This window comes from Podarcis vaucheri (genome assembly GCF_965113315.1).
Source record: "Podarcis vaucheri genome assembly, chromosome: 3".
NCBI lineage: Eukaryota > Metazoa > Chordata > Lepidosauria > Squamata > Lacertidae > Podarcis > Podarcis vaucheri.
Window position 1 is genome coordinate 64,997,845 of NC_138761.1, and position 23,137 is coordinate 65,020,981.

The 23,137-nt window shown below is 45.1% G+C and overlaps 1 protein-coding gene across 1 annotated transcript in view; it reads left to right on the top strand.

Moving 5' to 3' along the window:
- SGK1 (serum/glucocorticoid regulated kinase 1) overlaps positions 1-23,137 on the top strand; it is a 74,942-nt gene that overhangs the window by 37,337 nt on the left and 14,468 nt on the right. Inside the window, exon 3 of the mRNA XM_082215977.1 lies at positions 10,935-11,010. Coding sequence (XP_082072103.1) covers positions 10,935-11,010 — 76 coding nt within the window. The remainder of the gene's footprint in view (positions 1-10,934; positions 11,011-23,137) is intronic.

The following is a 23,137-nucleotide window of genomic DNA, read 5'->3' on the forward strand; positions in this document are numbered from 1 at the left end:
GCGGACCGGAGCAGCACATCCCTTTTTGCTGCCTGAGGTGACATGAGGCACCATCCCCGCTACTGCTATTCCACCAAAGCCTTGCTTACTGGGGTCAAGCAGCTGTGGAGGCTTCCAGTGAGACCTCATAACAGTTCTGAGAGATCTAGCCAGAAGCTGCCACTTTTCCTCACTTTTCCAGCAGTGGTAGGGGCGGGTGGGGCACCTGTGGGGATACTTCCCCATGCCTGAGGTGGCTGCCTCACTCCAACTCATGGGTAGGTCAGAGGCAATACTGGATTGGCTCTGCTGGTGTGCATTTGCAGCATGCCAGCCTCACCTCTCCCCCTCTGAGCAGAGGCCAGGTGAGCCAGGTGAGCAGGCAGCAGTGCCCCACACCAGTATCTGCTGCTGTGCAGGAGCAGTGAATGATACTGGCCCTTCAACCAGCATTGAAGTCAGCTCCAAGTGCCCATCTGATCAGCTTCTGTATCAGGAATGGAGGAGATGGCATCTTGCCCTTTGCTTCAGGCACCAAGAGATCTTGAACTGGCCCTGCCTACAGATGCTTCTAACTGTGGCCTGATTGCCCTTTTGTGAGGTTGAAAAGCTGCTTCAGGCAGAGGCCACTGAGAGCGAGGGAGGAGTCGTGAGGCCATCTACTGTTTCTCCTGCTCTCGGTTGCCCCCTCTCAAAGTGGCTCTAAGAAAGGATAATGGGGGGGACTGCATTATGTAAGCATTCACATGAAACCTCACAGTGGATGGACAAATGTAGCTCAGAAGCACAAAAGCAGCAGCTTCTGAAGCCATCGTCTGATCTTTGTCCACTTTATCTTCATACGGTTGGCATGATGAGTGACCAGGTAGAGCTTATGGAGGCTAATAAAAAATTTGACTATTTATACACATGTCATCCAGTCTTAAAACCCAAAATCAGTTTTTAAAAATAACTAAATCTGCATTTGGGAGCAATTAGAGCATGGGTATTTCAGCATCCCTCATTTTAAAATCCAACAGCAGCTGGTTTGCAAAGTGTTTGGTTTATGTGAGTTAGCAAAAACCAAAATCATCCCTCAAATTGTGAGCCAAAATTCTGAAATGGAAGCCATAGCTTTGGCCCATTTCCTAAACAGTCACTTCGCAATGACTAGGTTGACTGGCAATATAAATATTGTATTACAGTGGTACCTCAGGTTAAGAACTTAATTCGTTCCAGAGGTCCGTTCTTAACCTGAAACTGTTCTTAACCTGAAGAACCACTTTAGCTGCTGCCGCCACGCCACCACCATGTGATTTCTGTTCTCATCCTGAGGCAAAGTTCTTAACCTGAAGCACTATTTCTGGGTTAGTGGAGTCTGTAACCTGAAGCGTATGTAACCTGAGGTACCACTGTAATTAAGTTTTCCTAGCAAACCAGAGATTGAACTAACCCCTTTCCAGCCCTGGAGGAGTGCAGGGAACATTCGCACGACACATGCAGCCAACACACTAACGTGTCTCAACACACAGCTTGGAAAGCTCTGGCCTACATTTTATGAGCATGTGCAGTCTGCAAGGTCTTAGGCTCTTTAAATTTTATTGAGGCACTTCCTCTGAACATATGTATACCACTTCCGAGTACACACATGTTCTGACAAATGTTCTGAAAAACTAAGAACCAGCATTTTAAATTTAACCCAGAGGCCCAATGCCCAGCTGGCACAAGAACACAAGAATATTGGCTGCTAATGTGGCAACCTGCGTTAGTTGCAACATGTGATTCATCTTCAAGGGCTGCCCCATGCAGAATGCATGACAGTAGTCAGTCCTTGGTGTAACAAAGCACAGATAACTGTTAAGAGGTCTTGGCTATCCAGAAAGTGACATATCTGAGATATCAGATATAACTGATTTTTAAAACGAGTTTTTGGCCATTGCTTCTCCAAGAGCATCAGTGGATCCATTAGGCTGCCCAAGCTAAGTACCTACTTGGACAGAGCAGCAAATACAGTACAGAGATAGCAGGTATATTACTATGCCCAGTCTTTCTGCCATTCTAGTGCCTTATCATTCTTAAGAAGAAGATAAGGAGTTTTTATTGCAAAATCTGAGTAGTTTAGAGAGAGGATCTTCTGTGAGAGCAGGATGTTTGTTCTGATTATTAAATTGAAATACCATATCTGCTTCCATGGTTTCGTAATGGTTTGATATAGGGTTATTACGAAAGATATTTAGATGCGTCAGAAGAACTGAACACAAAGAGTTTTAAAATGAGGCATGGGGAAGGAGAGCCAGCAAATGGGCAGGCTAAAATTATATGTAATTCCAATGAACACCATCAAACTGTGCGGCACGCAGCTGGTGCTCCTCCTCTTCCCCCCTCTCCTCCCCTTCCCCAATGCTTGATGACAGAACAAATGTCATTCCAAGGAAAGCTGGCAAATCTTTAGTATGACTCAGATCTGAGACATGATAGGTCAGGCGCCTGCTATGCAAATCAGCAGTGACTGCACTCAAGCATTATTAAATCCCACTTGAATCTGTTCAAGGGTTTTGAGGCATCATAGTCAAAAGCAAATACCACTGGTATGGGTTGGATTGCTGCCTCTTCCCAAGTGGAAAAGTAAAGAGGGCAGCACTAATCCGGAAAGGCGAATTTAAGCACGTGGGAATTAAGGGAAATCCATTCCTAAACTCTAAATCTGAATTTGTATGGGGCCCTTGATGAGTGATTGTTTAATATCCCAGGGTGGTACCCAGTGTTAGTCATAGTAAAAGCAAACCCATTGAAATTACTGGAGTTGGAGAAGTGCAGTAATATCAGTGGGTCATCTCTGTGTGAGACTTACTGTAGTTTGGCATCACCCAACACACACACACACACACAGAGAGAGAGAGAGAGAGAGAGAGAGAGAGAGAGAGAGAGAGAGTTTGAAACTAATGAAGGAGAAAGCTTCTAATTAAAGTTACAAGGGACCTTTGCTGATTTGGATTTACATCTAGCTAAACATTATAATAAGGGACGCGGGTGGCGCTGTGGGTTAAACCACAGAGCCTAGGACTTGCCAATCAGAAGGTTGGCAGTTCGAATCCCCGTGACGGGGTGAGCTCAGTCCCTGCTCCTGCCAACCTAGCAGTTCGAAAGCACGTCAAAGTGCAAGTAGATAAATAGGTACTGCTCCAGCAGGAAGGTAAACGGTGTTTCCGTGCGCTGCTCTGGTTCGCCAGAAGCGGCTTAGTCATGCTGGCCACATGACCCGGAAGCTGTACGCTGGCTCCTTCGGCCAATAAAGTGAGATGAGCACCGCAACCCCAGAGTCGGTCACAACTGGACCTAATAGTCAGGGGTCCCTTTACCTTTTAAACATTATAATGAAAGTTGTTGGCCATCAGGACAGAAACTAAGAGATAGTATAGCACTATTGTTCCTATTGCCTATGTTTGACTCAAACGACAATTCCTGACCAGGGTCTCAGGAGAAGGGGGCTGACATTCTTCAGCTGCTGCTTTTCTTCCAGCAGAAACAGATCTATCCAAGAAACCCAGTGTTTGTGACACACAGGGGAGTAGGAAAGGGGGCGGTGGGGGCAGACCCGCCCCGGGTGATCTCACTGAGGGGGGTAACATTCAGCATGACTCCCAAGCCGTCGGGGTAAGGGAGGAGCTGCGCCACTTTGCCATCAGCATTCCCCCCTTCCCTCTTAGTTTTGACAGCTTGGGGGAGGCTTGGGAGTCGCGGGTGGGCGGCGCACCGAATGTCCGTCATGGGTGGCTCGCTCTGCCCCCAGCTGCAGGGCCTGCATGCTGCTCTGGAAGGGCACCCTCTGCGCTACACCCCCCTCGGGAGCGCACCCGCCCTGGGCAGAGCGGGTATATGCTCTGCCACTAGTGACACATTCATGATTTGAAAAGAGGTCTATGTTATGCTCAACACACAGCAATTTAAATGACCATTCTCTGTTCACAAAATTGTGCCCTTGGCCAGGTTCTTAATAATTTAATTATTAAGCATGAACAAAAGAAACATGTTAGGAAGCATTAGTTTGAAGGAGGGAGTGCTTTTCGTGTGCCTCTTATTGTATCAGAAATGTGTTTCTGAGTTGCACAAGGCAATTCTTTTTGACATTTAATGTCAAAATGTCAACATGCCAAAGTTACATGAGATTGTGATCTGTTTTCTGTCGAGAGGTTTTCAGAAATGAAGAGTCACTGGTATGGCATTCTAGTTAAGTTGTGCAAGGACTGGAAGGGTGCAACACTGGATTCCACTCCATGACATTTCACATGGTGCTGCTGCTGCTGAGGATCAATTTGAGCTGATCAGCATATTATAGGACCAGTCATTGCAGAGTAAATAAATACAGAATGCAGACAAGAACTTTCGGTAGTGTGTAACAAAGTGCCAGGGCCCTCAGGCAATGATCCTTGGACCTTGGTGTAAGAATAAGCATCCTAGAAGTGTCCCTGCATTCATCTGTGGAATTCTGGAGGCTGTAAGGAGTTATACCCATACTAGTACTATTACAGATTTGGGATACTAGAATTTGGGGGTACAAAAGCGCCCATAATTCTAAAAAGTTTGTGAATGTTAGAAATTACTGAATGCTACAAATTACTAAATGCTTGGGGTCTTCCGGGGGGGGGGACGGGGACAGTTTAGCAGTGTAAAAATGCAGGCTAAGCTTGTTTTTCAGGGTATAGCCTGGGTTGTCATTAAGCATGACAAAGGTGTTGATAGCCATCAAATGCAAAGAGAGAGCAGGGACCAAGACTGGCTGTTTCTTTGGACCCAAGCTTGCTGAAGCTATGAAAGGAGTAATGAGGGATACTCTTGGGGTGTAATGTTCTTCACCCCCTCCACTGAAGGTTTTAGGTGTAGATATGTGTAAAATAAACCATATTTCTTAAAGACACTACTTTCCACTGTGCCTCGATTTTCCCAGCAGAAACGCAACCCTGGGTGAGCACCTGGAACCCCTGGAATCTTGCTACCACTTCACAGATATTGGGGTGGCCTGCAACAATACAGAGCATCATTTACAGAAACCAAATATCCTAAGCCTAACAGAAAGATTGTTCAAAAGCATTTCCTGGCCACCGCATGCTTACATCTCATTAGCCAGAGAAATGTTGAACAATGCCACTCTGCAAATATATGGCTAGAATAAGGCTCCACATTGTTCTTCTGACTCATGAGATGTAGATTCTCTTAACTCCATTCAAACTTTTTCACACTCCTGGATTTTTTGAAGACTAAAGTGTTACGTTTTGGGAAAGCAACTGACAATGGAGTGCTTCTATGTAATATGGTGGAAAACTGAGTGATATCATGCCTCCGATCATTAAGTACTTCTGTCATTCGTCAATCACTATGCAAATTGTGGAGCGATGCTAAAGCTAGCCCAAGGCCATCAGAGAGCCTGCAGGAAACAAGGTGTGTGCTACTCAACTGGCAGAAAGGGAGGTCTACCAGCAGAGCAGCACTTTCATTGCTGGACCCCACCCCCTGTACACCCGCAGAACGTTCTGCAGCAGAATGCTCTCTGGTGGGGTTCCAAAATGGGGTACGTTGGGGCAGCCAAGGCTTTGCAGGATCCTTGACTCCTGTCCAAAGTAGTTCCTAAATTATGCCAGCCCTGGCGTGGTGCAGTCAGCACACAGCTTCGTCTATATGGGCTTAATTGGGCTTAGCGAGACCTGCAGCTCAGAATGACCTTTGAATGTGACCTTAACTTTTTCAGCCCTAACAAGTAACTTTTAGAAACTTTTCCACAGGTTTGATTAGCACATGCAACAGCTGTGCAAAAGCTCCTGTGCTGTTTTATCTGTACACCTGCCTGGGGCCTGCTGCCTATACACTTGCGTGGACATTGTCCTTTTCAAATGGAAGTCATTTAACTCAAGGAAGTTATCTCAGTGGAAAATCCCAGTGCATGTGAACTCGCTAAGGAGACTCCCACTTTGCAATAGTCTCATCTTTGCCAGGATTTTTGAAAAGATAACATAGTTTACCCATCAGTGATTGCCCCACTGTACTCAAAATGAAACGCCTGGGCAAATAAAAACATCTTAATGTGTTGCCAAAAAGAGTCCCGTGTCAGCACCAGTCTTTTACCTTTGGGAGGCCATTCCAAAACTGGGCAACAATCACTGCAAATGCCCTCAGTGAATCCATAAAACATATTTTCTACAGACGGAACTCAGAGAATGGCTCATCGGATGACCTTAATGCAAACATTATGTACAAACAATCTGAACAGTTAGCTTTATGATAGTACTCAGGGAGTGATTAAAGACTTATCTATACAAGATCTAGCGCTGACTCAATATGATAGGTCATTTCAACTCATTCAGAGACTCCGTAACCAGTATTACTTGGTCACTAAGAACATCAAGAGAGCCCTGCTGGACCAGGCCAAACACCCATCTAGACCAGCATCCTGTGCTGACAGTAGTCAACCAGATGTAGCTCAGTTGGTTACAGCTTGGTGCTGATAACGCTAAGTTTTGCAGGTTTGAGCCCCATATGGGACAGCTGCATATTCCTGCACTGCAAGGGGTTGAATTAGATCAGAGCTTTCCAAATCCTCAGGGTCCAATCCAACTCTACAATTCTATGATTCTAGCCTATGGGAAGGCTGCAGGCAGGATCTGAATACAATAGCATTTTCCCCACCTATGATTCCCAGCGACTGACATTCAGAAGCATGCTACTTAACCAAGCAGAAATCCCTACAAAAACATTTCCCCCTCCAGTCAGGGCCCAGGGCTTGTATCTACATGGTTGACCAAAAATTGTCCTTCAGATGTCTATTCCTCAGTCTGTAGTGTAGGGGTGGGGAACCTGTGGCCTTCCCGTTGTTGCTAGACTCCCAATTTCCATCAGTCCCAGCCAGCATGGGAGCTGGAACCCAACAACATCCAAAGAGCCACAGGATCCCCATTTCACAACAGCAGCAACAACAACAACTCTTCCATCTATTAAGGATGCACATTTGGAAGCAGGGCTGAAAATGTTCCTGGCAGCATCTGATGCTGATGGCTAAACATGTTGGCATCCCTGAATAGGCTGCAGCCATGTAGAAATGTGGTGCTGGATTCTAATAATATCAGGGTGGGGGTTTCTTCCCCCGAGAAAGTACCACTACGGTCACACACAATGCAGGTAGAGTAAAATCAGGTTTTGGTAGACATGCTGTGGAAAAGATTTCAGACATTGGGTGGTGTTGTGGCACACACTCTCACATACCCATGTCCCTCACTCCCTTGGTCAGTGTTCAGCCATTACATGGTTAGCACTGGCCCTCCTGGTTAAGTATGTGGGTTGAAGCATGAGATCGGAAGTGATGGTGCATAATTTCCAAGTCTTCTTCAAAGAGTGGTTCTTTGAGGCCCAGAGAACTGAGAATGCCTCTGCTTTTCTACCCAGGAGATGTGGAAACTTGTGTGAGATAGGAGAAACAGGAAGTGTGAGACAGCTGCACTTCCTGTTATCTCTGCAGCAACATCATCCATGAAGCAGCTCTCAGCTGCAGCTGTCTGAAAGAGGCTGAAGATGTTAAGGTTTTCTACTGGCTTTTCATTATCTATCAAAGATTTATTATTATGTCACCAGCTGTGGTATTCATTTGTTTGTTTATTTAGAAGATTGATATTCAGCCTTTCAAATTATTATCAAGGTGATTTACAAGCAACAGATAATAGTACCATTATCCCCAAACCCAGAAAAAATATACGCACAGAGACACGGAAACTCAGCAGCCCTTGGTCTTCCAGTCTGGGATTACCCAATTCCCCCCACCTTTTTTTTTTTACCTGAGGCAAATGACAGGACAGTACTCACCATTCTACATACAGAAACCAACCAAACTGGCAACTGAATCTTACTTCAGATTCAGTGGGGGTTAGAATTCAATGCTGTGCTGTTACAAATGTTCTATCAGAGCAAATATTGCAGAACTATTTCCCCCACATGATCTTCTGAGGGCTTCATAAGCCAATTAGGGGAGCATGGGGTGGGGGAAAGGGGGAAGCCCATTGCACTAGTGGAAGTCCTTATGTGAGCAGGACCAGTTAGTTCAATCTGGCCCTAAGGATGGGACATCTGAAGGCAGCAGGCTAACTTTGATGCCACAGAGCAGATCTGTCCTCCAGCACCTCACAACTGCTCCCTATCCCTCAGCATCTGTTGCCCAAGGTGCCCTGTTCACACTGCCTAAAGGTAGGGCCAGTCCTGCTTCCAGTTGATGGATTGGGCCAGAGCACATTTTCCTTCTGTTCTTAAAGTCACCCTGACAAAGCCCGACATCCTGGGTCACGACACTGCTAGCACCCCACACATCTGCACTGATGATGACCACATGCTTGAGATGTACATGATTTTGTCTCCCTGAGCTCCACCATAACTCATAACCTCTCCATTGATGTTGAGTTGTACAATAGTATTGGCAAGGCAGCTATGGCAATGACTCACCTCTCTGAAAGGCTATGGGAGAATGTGATGCTAATGACCAATACCAAGATGAAGGTCTACCAGGCTGGTGTGTTGAGCATGCTGCTTTATGGTAGCGTGATGTGGGCAACTTACAACCACCAGGAGCAATGCCTCAATGCCTTCCACATGCCCTGTGTCAGAAAGGTTTAGGGCATCACATGGCAGGACAGAGTCACACTCCTGTCTCAAAGACACTGGTTGTAAGCTTCTTTGGGGAAGCTTCTGGCAGCAAAATGCCCTATAATTTTAAATCCAATATAAAATATAAGTACTGGTATGGAACTGGTAAGAATTTTCCATGAGTCACTGTATTCTGCCAAACATTTCTTATTCCTTAGGTAAGAATCATTAAGGCCGATCAAATGAATGCTTAAGCTCCTGTGTTCTATTTTTGTGGGTCAAAGTGCAACATACCTGGGAAACTGGAGACTCCGAGTTCAGTGTGTAATGATACGATAGACTGCACAGGGCTTTTGTCTCCTGATCGCCCATTGTCTTAACTGGTGTTTTAAAATATTTGACTACTTTCAGTAGTTATCTGCGAACGCTTAAGTGTGCCAAACAATCAAAGAGACGAAAAGACCCAGCCATTCCTATTAAGCAATTTGTCTGATTGTCCAAATTGACTTAGTCTAAGCAATATCAAGAGAAATCTAAGCAGGTACATTGGGAAATGCCATTTGAGTGCACGAAGAAGGCATGCAGAAAGCTCATGTTTTCTGGAGCAAAACTTTTCAAGGAACAAAAATCGAAAGAGCAATAAATGCAACTAATGGGCAAGTTCAAGAGGACAAGACTTCCAGCCAGTTCATATGGTCTTCAGTTATTGGGATGGAAGAAAAGCATTCCCTGGTCATTTTCTTGTTTGGGGGCAGAATGTGGTGGGGGAAGAGTTAGCATTCGTGAATCAATGCCTTTTTTTCAACCTAGTCATAAGTAGACCACAGGACAAAATATTTCCTCACTATTTATGAAATTCATGTACTGTCCACAGAAAGAGTGGTGATGCTGAGAGTGTTTGGTTTCATGTCTTGAAAGCACATAAATATGCTTCCCATCTGGAGGTTGATTGATATATATTGATATCAATATTTATATTGATATAAACAATATTTATGTCCAATTTTACACTATTGTAATTTAACAGTACTTTTCGTCCATGTGCTTTCCTAGCCTTGGTATTTAGAAGATGTCAGTATATCTAGATCTAGATCTATCTTCCACAAATTTGCATATAATCTGACACAGGGAATTTCCAGATGCAGGTAAATAGGTTTAGGTCCCCCTCCCAAAAAACTCTTAAGTTTTGTGTGTGTATACACTTGTCTCTGGGAACCAGACTACACTGTCCCAACTCTTCAGAGCAGAGTGCAGGTACACCTTCTGAGGGTGTCTGATAAACGCTACTTCACCACCACACAGCAGCAATACTCGTGGGGAAAGAAGGGGCTTCTCTGCCCTCAGTCATCACTGTGGTGGGGTGGGGGATGTGACCTACTTTATACTCCTCTATTTGAAGACCATCCAAAGCTAGTCCTTTTGTTTGAATAGCTGTTTGGTCCAAGTCTGACTTAATGATAAGGAGCCACAAGAAGTGAGAGCAGAGGCCTTGAGGTTGCCCACCAGTTGTTAGCACCTGGGTTGCAGATTAAGCAGGCACACATTTTCCTAGCCTTCCCTGCCATGGCAAGATTTACCAGATTGCTATTTAAATTGTATAAATCATTTCTACATTTGCATTTATACATAGAAGGAGCATATGCACACTTAATGCAAATCTGTGTCCCTGTTATGATCCTATTTTTGGTGATGTGTATAATGACCAGGACGCGTAAAACCTCAGCGCCTAGGACTCACCGATCGCATGGTCGGCAGTTTGAATCCCCACGGCGGGGTGCGCTCCCATTGCTCGGTCCCAGCACCTGCCAACCTAGCAGTTCGAAAGCACCCCTGGGTGCAAGTAGATAAATAGGGACCGCTTACTAGCGGGAAGGTAAACGGCATTTCTGTGTGTGGCTCTGGCTTGCCAGAGCAGCTTCGTCACGCTGGCCACGTGACCCGGAAGTGTCTGCAGACAGCGCTGGCTCCCGGCCTCTAGAGTGAGATGAGCGCACAACCCTAGAGTCTGTCAAGACTGGCCCGTACGGGCAGGGGTACCTTTACCTTTTTTTATAATGACCACAACTAAGTCTTTCATTTACACTTTTCCTCCCTGAACAACTAACGAGAATTTTCCTTTGCCAGAAGGAGACCAGCTGGGTATGGGCAGGCAGTCTGACTGACAGGGCTGAGATAAGATTCTCCCTCAACACTGTGTAAAGAAATCTCATAAACTTTACATAGAAACTATATCACAAAATAGAGAGTCCACACTTCAATGCACAGCTGTATACAATACACCTGTGTATTTAAAAGGTTTCTTTGGAGTAGAAAAATGTTTCAGATGTTTCAAGATACGTTTTGTTCCTTCTGCTTTATAGGTGAAAGAACTTTACAGTAAAGAAGATCTGTTGGCTCAACCTGATCAGAGAACTTTCTGGACTAATGATGACTCAGGTAAGGATTTAACAAGTAAAGGCATATTCTTCAGGATGCTGCAGTCAGTATTAATATTGCACTGTTTTGAAACCTGTGCAGTAATATGCATACACTGCATCCCAAACTAACATATTTTCTTCTTCTTTTTAAGTGTGGTGGAAGGTTTGAGCCTGCAAAAGAGGGTTTGCATTGAGGGTTACACTACTTCAGAATAATGATGGAAGAAAATCCCTACTGGATCAAAGAAAGGGTGTCTCTAGTGCAGGATCCAGTTTCCCACAGTGGCCAACCAAATGCCTACGGCAAACTCTGCCAATCTGAGGCCTCTTTCCACGTGCTCCCCAGTAATTGATATTCAGAGGCAGACTGCTTTAATATTGGAAGCAGTGCCCAGCCACCATGACTATGAGCCATTGATAGCTTTATTCTCTGTAAATTTGTCTAGCCTCCTTTTAAGTTGGTGGCCGTGCATTTTGTGGAAGAAAATTTCATACCTTAACATGCACTATGACCATTTGTATCACCTATATTCTGTCCAGCCCCATGAACCCATTAGGTTTTGGGCCCAGGATCTGGGTCTCACTTAGATATTTAGCAGAACAGTTGGCTGGATGAATGGTCTGGTGGTTATGCAACCAATGGCAGGGTGCTCAACCCAAGCCAATAATATTTAAGGAAATCTGAAACTGAAATCTGCATAGGAGAGTGACTGGGAACACTGCTTAAAGGGAATCTCTCGGACTGATAAGGCACAATAAGGCTACTGCTAACTTAAGCAATCCGAGAAGAGTCGCTGTTTAATTGCCCATTTAGTTTATCATGTTCTAACCCTATTATGGCATTTTTACAAAAGTGCAGTAATCGACTTGAGGGCTCCAGCATTTGTTACTGTTCAGCTGATAGGCGCCAAAGTGGGTCAGTTCTAAATGAACTGTATCTAATTGAAATGGTCAAGTTCACTTTAAGTCATTAAGGCTTTGTTCACATGAGATAACTTCAGTCCTTTTTCTCCCTCTTTAGTCTGTCCCCCAGGTAGATTGCTTTACATAGGGCACCTGATTGGTGGTGGTGGTAGAGTAATTCCTAGGGGGGGGGGAATGGATTGGATCACAGCAGAGCAATATATTCATGTGAAAAAGGGTTGACGCTAAGGTCTTCTTCCCTAGCTGTATGATGACTTTCCCCAGATCAGGGGAGGGGATTTTTTTTTCCAACTCGAGGACTATATTTCTTTCTGTGCAACCTTCTGGGGCCACATACCAGTGGTGGTTGGCAAGGCCAGAAACAAGTCAGTGAAGCAACTAATGTTCATTTTAATTGGCACAATAGGCATGTTTCTACATACAGTGGTACCTCTGGTTGTGAATGGGATCCGTTCTGGAGGCCCGTTCGCAACATGAAAAGAGAGCAACCTGAAGCGCCCTATCTGTGCAGGTGCGTGGCGTGATTTGGTACTTGTGCACATGCGCGAAACGTGATTGGCGAAACCTGGAAGTAACCCTTTCCGGTACTTCCAGATCGCCACGGGACGTAACCTGAAAGAACGTAACATGAACCAAATGTAACATGAGGTATGACTGTACTTTCACACACCACTCTCTAATCTATATCCAGGCAATGGCATGTTCCATCCAGGAAAAAATGCTCAAGGGGGGTGCATGGCAGGACCAGCGAGGGGCTGTGAAGAGAGGAGGTGTGAGGCCTGGTCCTGAGGACCAGACAAAGAGGCCTAGGCAATCACCTAGAGCAGGCATCCCCAAACTCGGCCCTCCTGCTGTTTTGGAACTACAATTCCCATCATCCCTGACCACTGGTCCTGTTAGCTAGTGATAATGGGAGTTGTGGTCCCAAAACATCTGGAGGGTCGAGTTTGGAGATGCCTAACCTAGAGAGATTACAGGGATCTTCATGGCACCATGTCTATGACGTAACAAAATATGCACAGATTTGGATATATGTGTCTTCACCTTTACTCCTGGGATGCAGTTGTTTGACTAAGGTCAAACACCAGGATTTGGAGGGTTCAGGATTCAGACTGAACCACTGGTCGTGTGTGTGTGTGTGTGTGTGTGTGTGTGTGTGTGTTTAATATCCTATTCAACCTCAGTAAGTCAGGTCATACTGCATCTGTGATTGTATAGGTTGCCAGATAGCCTTGGATTATCAGCTTCAGCTTCTGTTTTTTCTGGCTGCTCCATGGCTCCAGTTGAGTGTTTGCTCCCTTAGGCTCCTTGATAATATTTCCATTTTAGTGCTTCCAGCTTGACTTTGAAGTTAACCTGTCCGCTGAATCATCCAGGGGACGCGCTTGTCCCTGAACCTTTGGCAGACAGTTTCACTCCTCAGGGTGTCTTTTCCACTGGAATGGCTGGAATGCAACTTTCAGGTGGAGAGTGTTTGGATTTCTGTGTAAAGCAGCAAATAGCTGGAGAATGGTCCTGGGAGGATTTGCTGTCAGTCTAGTACTTGTAATTTTCCACAGGCATGTTCTGTATTCTGCATGCATCTGTCACATGAACTGGCAGAGTCCCTGACATTGTCTGCAAGTTCCCCATGACTGACTGCTGTTGAAAGTTTTTATTTTATAGCATTGATGCATTCCCCGCCACATCTGAAAAGTTGCACCAGAAATGGCCATAGTTTGGTGGTAGGTCATATACTTAGAATGCAGATGATCCCAGAATCAATCCCTTGTGTCTCCAGTTAGGGGAAGTTGTGCCAGGCAGTGTAGACAAGATGACACTGCACTAACTAGGCCAGTGATCCGGCTTACTGCAAGGCAATTTCCTCTGTTTCTACGTGATGGTCAGAATTGTCTTTGGCAATCCCAATATCCAGCCCCACCCCCAGACAATATCTAAACTCCAGAGCTATTTTCACTGAAGGCTTGTCCTGCTGCCTCTGCAGGACTCTGCATTTTAGTTGGCAAATCAACTGGAAAGATGCTTCATAGGCAGGATTATTTCCAGTACACAAAACTCTTGGCTTCATCGAGAGCCATTATATTTTTAGGCAGAGACAAATGATCATAGATGCATAGAATAATATAACCATGAGGCTCAAAGGAACTCCTTTGAATAGGAACTTGTCCAAAGCCCGGGGAGGAACAAGGAAAAAATATAGTTGTGCCATGCAAGAGATAGTTTCCTTGACATCTGGTGGATTTAACAACCGCCGTTACTGATTGAAGGCCAAACTAGGCATGACATTAATAGTGCAAATGCAAAAATGTGTGAATGCCATCAATGGTCAGGAATCAGGATTTTTGTTGTTGTTATGTAAAGAGTAGCAGAGAGGAAACTTTTTTTAAAAAAATCTTTATTTATACAACAACAAAAACACACACAAAGAAACACAAATACAAAATTACACACAAATTACAAAAATAACCATAGACACATAATTTTCTTGGCAAACAATAAAACATCTATTGGTTTTAACACTAAAGACCCAACTTCCCGTCTATTCCATATTTCAAATTCATATTACTTATTGCCAATACACATTTTCATAATTAAACTTATTCTCAATAAATCTAATTTCTTCTATCTACCTAGCAACTATTACTGAAGTTCCTCGAATGCTGCAACAGAATTTAAACTACTATATTTATTTTTCAGATATTCTTTAAAAACCTCCCATTTAGAAACAGATTCCTGTTTTGATTTATTCTTTATCTTTTCTGATAAACCATCTAATTTGGCATATTCTGTCAGCTTTTGGATCCAATCTTGTATAGAGGGGATTTCATTACTCTTCCAGAGAGGAAACTTAAGCAGCCTCAGGTCCATGGAAAGTGCAGAGGAGAAGTTCAACTCTTTATCTTTCTTTCACAATCTTGTCAAGATTGCTTCTCCAAAGCTGCTTTTTTGCATTTTAAGGGAATCCTCCAATGGTGCCTCTTCTTTTTCTTTTCTTTTTCTTTTTTTGCTTCTGCATTCAGTTTGTGCCATACGGTGTAATCTTGATGACATTAGGTTATCCATCTGGGTGGGTGTGGGTGTGTTGGGTTACTCTTCCACCTTGCAATCCTGAGATTCTAAATACCACTCAGCAGTAAATGTTTGTTTTTGTGCCAGGTTGCAGGATGATCAGTGTAGTACTTAGGCAAATGAAAATCAAACGGCACGGTAATAATGAGATCCTCAAATAGTGGAAATCAATTTAGCTAACTGATAGTGGAAATCAATTTGCCATCCTTTTCATTTTGAATATCACATCCTGAGAAATATGATTGCAGGGAGATAATTGCTGTAGGAAGCCAGGCCCTTATGTGCATAGAACATAGGAGCATGTAATTACTTGCTGAGAATTAAATAGCAGCGTGAATGATGCAGTGAATAATAATCTAAGACTTAACAACAGCATACCAAAAGCATGGCTACTAGGCTATAATGGTAACGACAAGTACAGGATGTTTTTCTGGCATACATCTCTTTGTCCAAAAAGACAAGATTTGTGTTGCCTTGTTTAAAATGGCAATGTCACTGGAAATTTCCCCTCCTTCTCTTTCTCTCTCTCTTTTAACTCTGCCCCTTCACTGTGTCAGCTGTGTAATCGGGGTTGGGACCATGGCACATGTGGAGGAGGTGCTGATGCCCAACAAAGGGCAGACCCTGTCCCAGAGCTGCTTTCTGTTGGAGAGTAAAGACTCCATATGCGGTGGTGAGGATTCTCCTATACAGTTGGACAAATGAGTTTTGTTGGGATTGTGGCATAGGAGGAAAGCTTTGCCTCCTGCCTTATAACTTATCATGGTCCCTGCTTGAGTTAAAGAAAGAGATAAGCAACTTCTACTGACGCATTTAGCATCTCATGCAGTTTGGCCCTGTGTTGATTAACGAGGTGCCGTGTACTCAAGTAATCATTAAATATAATTAAACATGCAGATTTCCAAATGTGGGACCTTTTGAGATAAGGAAGGAAAGGACAGGAAGGAAAGGAAACTTTACAATGCTCGTCAGCATTGCTTAAAGCAAAATGGCTAACTAGTAGACTTCCAGATGTTGCTGGATTCCAGTTCCCACCATCCCTGTCCATTGACTAAGCCAGGCATCCCCAGACTCGGACCTCCAGATGTTTTGGGATTACAACTCCCATCATCCCTGACCACTGGTCCTGTTAGCTAGGGATGATGGGAGTTGTAGTCACAAAACATCTGGAGGGCCAGGTTTGGGGATGCCTGGACTAAGCCAAGCTGGAATCCAGCAACATCTGGAGAGTCACAGAAAAGCCACTCCTGTTTGAAACCAGGTGTCCATCTTTATCAAATTCTTCATTCCACCAAAACACAGTAAATACTCTTAGCAGAAATATGTTTGGCCTAGAGCACCACAGCTTGATCACAGACATTCCAGTAATGTCCGATTCCAGCTGCTCTCAGCACCTTCCAGCAGGCCAGTGGTCAGGAATTATAGTAGTTGTGATCCAGCAACATTTGGAGGGTCACAGGTTCTCCACTTGGCTACTGATGGAACATTTGAGACTTTCCTTAATTTGGTTCTTTCTATTTTCTGTGGAGCTTCTTTCAGTGCAGGCTACACTGTTGCAGCAGCACATGGAATATGCATTGCCTTCTTCAGTTACAAGAATTAAAGATGTGTGGCGATAACATTGCCAGTGATTTAATAACGGCACTTATCCTATCCTTGTCCTATGGCTGTAGTACTGCTGCGGTTACATTTTTCCACCAACCAGCTTGTCTTCAACGGATCTGTGCTAATTGATGTGTGCACAGCTATTATGCGTGTGTGTTGATCCTTCTTAATAAACACTGACTAAGGTATGAATGGAAGCAATTGATGGGGGGGGATTGCTCCAGGTGCAGCCAAGGTAATTGGCCCAGAGAACTGTGACTGTGTTGTTGCAACATCCAAAGGCAAACATTCCTCAAATAACTGGGTCAACACTTCAGGCATTGCCTGACTGCAAATCTTTCGTCAGGATGACCTCAGACCCGCTGAAGCACAGTGGGCCTACGCATACTTTTCAAGTGGGAGCATGGTTTGACATACACATACATAATAAGCGTTTGTTAACAACAAAGTGGGGATCACCACAGTAGTTACAAAGGCTTATGTGAATGCTTATGGGGGTAATTTCAGATGAGATCTGAGTGCTTTAGAAAGGGACTTAAGCAATCTCGCTTTCAGATAAGGCTCAACACGTTTTTCTGTGTTTGCTTTACAACCCTCTTGCAAGCAGCAGAAGCATGGCTTCAAGTCTGGCTACATAAACAAATTAACTCCTTTGAAGCTATGACGTATTTCTTGCATTTTAAACCTGGGGCCCCATCTCAGAAACAGCTATCCACTTTTCACAGATACTTACACCAGTAATAACAACTTTCAGGATGAATTCAGTGATGAATTTAGAGATAGGCTACAACCATCTTTAAACACCCACACTGCTAAACTGTGGCTAAACTACATGTCCTATCAACCCTGAGCATTGGCCATGGCCTTTTCGGTAGTGGCGCCCGCCCTGTGGAATGCCCTCCCATCAGATGTCAAAGAGAAGAACAACTTTTAGAAGACATCTGTGGGCAGCCCTCTTTACGGAAGCTTTTAATGTTTAACAGACTACTGTATTTTAATACTTTGTTGGAAGCCACTCAGAGTGGCTGGGGAGGCCCAGCCAGATGGGCGGGGTATAAATAATAAATAATTAGCTACCAGCATGAGTTTGACCAAACTGTGGGAGACAGTGGAAGACAGGAGTGCCTGGCGTGCTCTGGTCCATGGGGTCACGAAGAGTCGGACACAACTAAATGAATAAACAACAACATTATTATTATTGTTGTTGTTGTTGTTGTTGTTGAGGCTGATGAATTTCTCCACCTCTGGCTGAAAGGGTCCTACTATAGGTTGTGCATTCACTCAGGGGACATGTACCTAAGGGCACATGTCTTCTGTCATCTAATCTATTTTCCCCTTTGGGTCCCCACAGATTCCCTTGGCTCCTGATGCTCAGCAGAATCATGAGGGTCTGTGTGCCTGCACAGCTCCCAGGCCTTCGTTTTGGCTGGGCTTTTGGTCCCACTTAAAAGGCTCTGAGACAGAGGTGGTAATGGAACAACTCTCTGTCAGGCAGATGGATAGATGAGATTAGCGTCCAGTTGCACATCATTAGAGCATCCTGCTTGAGTAATGGAATAGGTTGAATGTTCTAGCGTATGTCATTATGCGTATTGTATTTATGTCATTTATTAAACGTTCATATCCTACCTTTTGAGCCATAGATCCACAAAAATCAGGAAACAAAAAGAGAGAGTAAAAAACTAGAATTCAGAAAGTATTAAAACTGCAATACAGCACAGCAGAAAATGCTATAGTACACCCCGTATGTTGCACCAAGTATGACATAAGGGCTACTTTGGTGTTTGAATGTGGAGTTTCCTATACAATGTAAATTAAGGTGGGGCAATATTCCTTCTCCATGCTATTCCAATGAAGCCTAGCAATGGGGACTCCCTGTCTTGATCTAATCAACTAATAATAATAATAATAATAATAATAATAAATTTTATTTATCTCCCGCCCTCCCCAGCCGAAGCCGGGCTCAGGGCAGCTAACAACACTAAAATAGTGTAACATTATAAAAACATCATAAGAATTAATTAAAATCAAAATTGATGGCAACCATAAACTAAAGTATTGTAAAGATTGCCAAAGGAGGGAGTCAGGCTGTGCCCTAACCAAAGGCCTGGTGGAACAGCTCTGTCTTGCAGGCCCTGCGGAAAGATGTCAAGTCCTACAAGGCAGACAGTCCCTATCTCTCGCCTTTATTTTCTGGGGGAGGGGAGGAACAGGCCCATATACCTAGACTTCCATTATGCTCCGTTCTCAATTACAAGCACCACACATTTCAGAGTCTATAGACACTTCTTATATATCGTTCATGAGACTGTTCACAATACCCTGATCGGCAATCACTAATCGGCAATGAATCAGAAAGTCCAATGTAACACAGAGAAAACCTCTTTGCTAGAGCCAATTGCAAACCACATGGGCATTCCAGACCATTGTTTCCTCATGTCCATTAATAACTTTTGACAAGGAGAGAAGCTTGCAAGTGTGGGTTTTCAAATGCAGGTCCAGTTGAGACTGGCACTGATCCCCATTTCCCTTCTGAGTCTTCCATTGTTCGGCAAAAGATTCCTGCATTTCAGGGGGGTTGGGCTAGATGATCCCTTATGGTCCCTTCCAACTCTGCAATCCAATGATTTACAAAATTCTCCACTTGGAAGCCCCCTAAGGGCTGGGTCATGCAGGCAGCAAACAGACCATCACCTCTGGGAGTGCACCAGGTCACCACCAGGTCACAATTCTCTGATAACTGCAGCTAGTTTAACAACCAACAATAAGGGAATATTGGAGCAATACTGAAAGTACTGTATCAGATACTTTTTAACTACAGGTCACACCAGCTAAGAGATGCTGTAATTTTCCGTGTTGGGGAATTACTTTCTCCTAGTTCAGGGCTCATCACTTTATGATCCTGCACTTCCAATCCCCTGGCATTAAAGCTTCTTATTGACAGTGCCATAAACCCACGATATGGCCAGCAGCAAACTGAAATACTGTAAAATAGGTAGCAAATTTATCTCTGGCAAAATATGGCACTCAAATCAAATCCATAGAAGCTTTCCCAGCCAATATCAATCTCCTTGCTGGAGAAGTGTCCAGCAGTCTTTCAGCAGCCTCCTGCTATTGCAATAATTAAATTGATTATTATTAAATCTATTAAATGTGTCCTATTTATTGTCAACAGCTTACATGAACACTGCCAGATCCATTCTGCAGCTTAGGAAAAGCAGTGAAAATGAGGCCAACAGTCTCAGTACGCTAAACAGGACTAGGAACCACAAATCACCCAGACTGAGTTAGTTGAGATTAATTCTTCCCATTGAAATCAATGGAACTTCACTTAGCTGTGTGACTGATTTGTCACATTTATTTCAATGGGGCCAAAGCACAGCTAAATTATTCTGCATCCAAGCCTTGTTAGTTTGAGGCCATTACTTGCAAGTAGGCCCACTGATTCCGGGGGGGGGGGGTTTACACACACACACTTGTTGTTGTTTAGTTGTGTCCAACTCTTCGTGACCCCATGGACCAGAGCACGCCAGGCACTCCTGTCTTCCACTGCCTCCCACAGTGTGGTCAGACACACACACACACAGACACAGACACACACACACAAACATAGCCTAAGCCAAAGGGCACTTAATGTGGAAACAAATTGCTTTCTGATCAGTGGGACTTGTTTACATGTAACGGGGTCTGATCCAACAGAAACAAGAACAAAATCATAACTAAGATCTCTTGAGAGCAAATGTTTCGGACATTAGTCATGACTCTCTTTAAGTTGCTGGTTTGGACCGCTGGTGTCCTGGCATACTTATCTGGAAGCAATACATTCTTCTGGAATTAATGGGTCTTACTTCTATGTAAACATTTTCAGATTGGGGATCTACTGGTGTAAACTCTGTGCTTTGGCTTAAATGGATATTTGGCTTGCAGGAGCATCAGTCCTCAGGCCTTTGAAAAGAGCTGTTGCATATGAAGCCCGATGTGTGACATGATTTGTGACCAGTTGGATGAAGCTATGTATAGATACATCTATTCTAGGTGCTTTGTAACAACAAAAACCACCACCACCACCACAGACACATCTCAGAGTGATTTGCTGGGGCTAGCAAGAGCTTGCACCTCTGCCAGTGGTACATTTATGTACCTGTCTTTGCATCTACTTGGGGGGGTTACTGAGTCTAACCACAATACTGGCAAATCACCATTACCAGTTAAGACGTCCTTGATTACTACATTGTCTCCTATAAGCACCTGCCATTGTTACCACCCATCGATCTATGCAATCCTAAGCCTATTTTACTCAGAAGTAAGTCTTGCTGTATTTTACAGAGCTTATCCCCCAATAAGTGTGGTTAGAACTGGAACATTACAGAAAATCAAGCCATCAAAAATAACCTGGAAATGTGGTCTTGCATGCAAAAGCTGTTAGTCTAATCCTCCTATGGTAACCATGAACCTTGCAGAGGGGGCTACTTCTACTATCACTGTACAGCACTGATCCTGCTGGCCTATTTGGTCAGCACAGAGGTTCAATGCAACACGGTGTTAGGTAGGCACCACTGGTTTCAACCCCAGACATTTCTACGAAATAATAGTGGGGCTGGGAGAAACATTAGCGAGCCCCTGCTGGTCCGTGATGGGCCAGTGGTAAAACTCAGCATGACTTGGGTTCATGCGGTTACCCCGAGGAAGGCACGCAGCTAATGCAAACTATAGAATCATAGAATCAGAGAGTTGGAAGAGACCACAAGGGCCATTGAGTCCAACCCCCTGCCAAGCAGGAAACACCATCAGAGCACTCCTGACATATGGTTGTCAAGCCTCTGCTTAAAGACCTCCAAAGTAGGAGACACCACACTCCTTGGCAGCAAATTCCACTGTCGAACAGCTCTTACTGTCAGGAAGTTCTTCCTAATGTTTAGGTGGAATCTTCTTTCTTGTAGTTTGGATCCATTGCTCCGTGTCCGCTTCTCCGGAGCAGCGGAAAACAACCTTTCTCCCTCCTCTATGTGACATCCTTTTATATATTTGAACATGGCTATCATATCACCCCTTAACCTCCTCTTCTCCAGGCTAAACATGCCCAGCTCCCTTAGCCGTTCCTCATAAGGCATTGTTTCCAGGCCTTTGACCATTTTGGTTGCCCTCCTCTGGACACGTTCCAGTTTGTCAGTGTCCTTCTTGAATTGTGGTGCCCAGAACTGGACACAGTACTCCAGGTGTGGTCTGACCAGAGCAGAATACAGTGGCACTATTACTTCCCTTGATCTAGATGCTATACTCCTATTGATGCAGCCCAGAATTGCATTGGCTTTTTTAGCTGCCGCGTCACACTGTTGGCTCATGTCAAGTTTGTGGTCAACCAAGACTCCTAGATCCTTTTCACATGTACTGCTCTCAAGCCAGGTGTCGCTACGCTGATCCACGCGCCGTATTGCAAGGCCAGTGAGATGGATGCTGAAGTCTCGGGAATAAATTGCTGTGCGCCTCCTTCCTTTGTAGCTTTATTTGGGGACGGAGGGAGGAGAACTTCCTGTGCTTCTGGGTCAGTTAGTCCCAGCAGCAGCCTGGGAAGCTTCCGGACGCAGACATGCCCTAACTGTGCAGCAGGCCGTCGTGCAAAACGAGGACCTGAACCACCCCTCATCTCAGGGACACAGCCTGCCAACTGCAGGTGCCAAGAGTTTCAAAGTGCCTTTGATCTGCCGGCCGTAGCCTTCGTTCAGATAACAGCAAGGCTGCCGCGTTCTCGAATCGTAAGGGGGCAGGGGCTTTAAAACGAGGGGCGCGTCCGTCCCTTCCAAATGGGGACACGGCGTGGTTTCCTCGCTGCAGGGAGTCCACGGTGGGAGCTCATTAAAGCGCCCTTCCCCCTCCTCCACCACGAAAAAGGGAAGTGAGCTCGAGCGCCCCCTAGTCGCCGATTCCACACTTAAACTACAGGAGTTTAGGGACGACCGCCCCGTCGGAGCCTATTAACCCTTTGCTTTCTCTCTCTCGCTCTCTCTCCTGTGAGTTTGTGGAGAAGAGACGTCAGAGGGATGCAGGCGAGGCGCAGGCGGCGGGGAAAGCCCTCCCTGCAATAGCTGTCGCTTTCCTTTTCGGAAGCGCTTAGGTGCCAGGATCTGCGGGAGGGGGGTGGGGGCGCCGGCTCCAGCCTCCACACGCCCCTCCGTTGGCCGGGCTGGGAGGAAAAGGCTGCCAGTCTCCGCGCAGCTTGCCTCCTTTCCTGCGCAAGCGACATGTGTGCAGCAGGAGCCCGGCTGTCTCCCGCCGCTGCTATATAGAGGAAAAGGGGGGAAGTGGAGCGGACGGCTGGGCGGGCGGGAAGGGAAGCGGAGAGGAACTCGGCCGGACGCCGCCTGATGCTGCCGTCGCCGTCCAGCGCAAATCTGACGCGGGGATAAAGCAGAAGAGGCAGGCGGGCAGGAGGGCGATGTCTCCCCTTTGCCTTTGGCCTGCCCCCTCCTCAAGCCTTCAAGCTTCCAGTAAGACGATACCAACCACCCACCTACCCAACTCCTCAACCCATTTCAGCTCAAGTGGCCCAT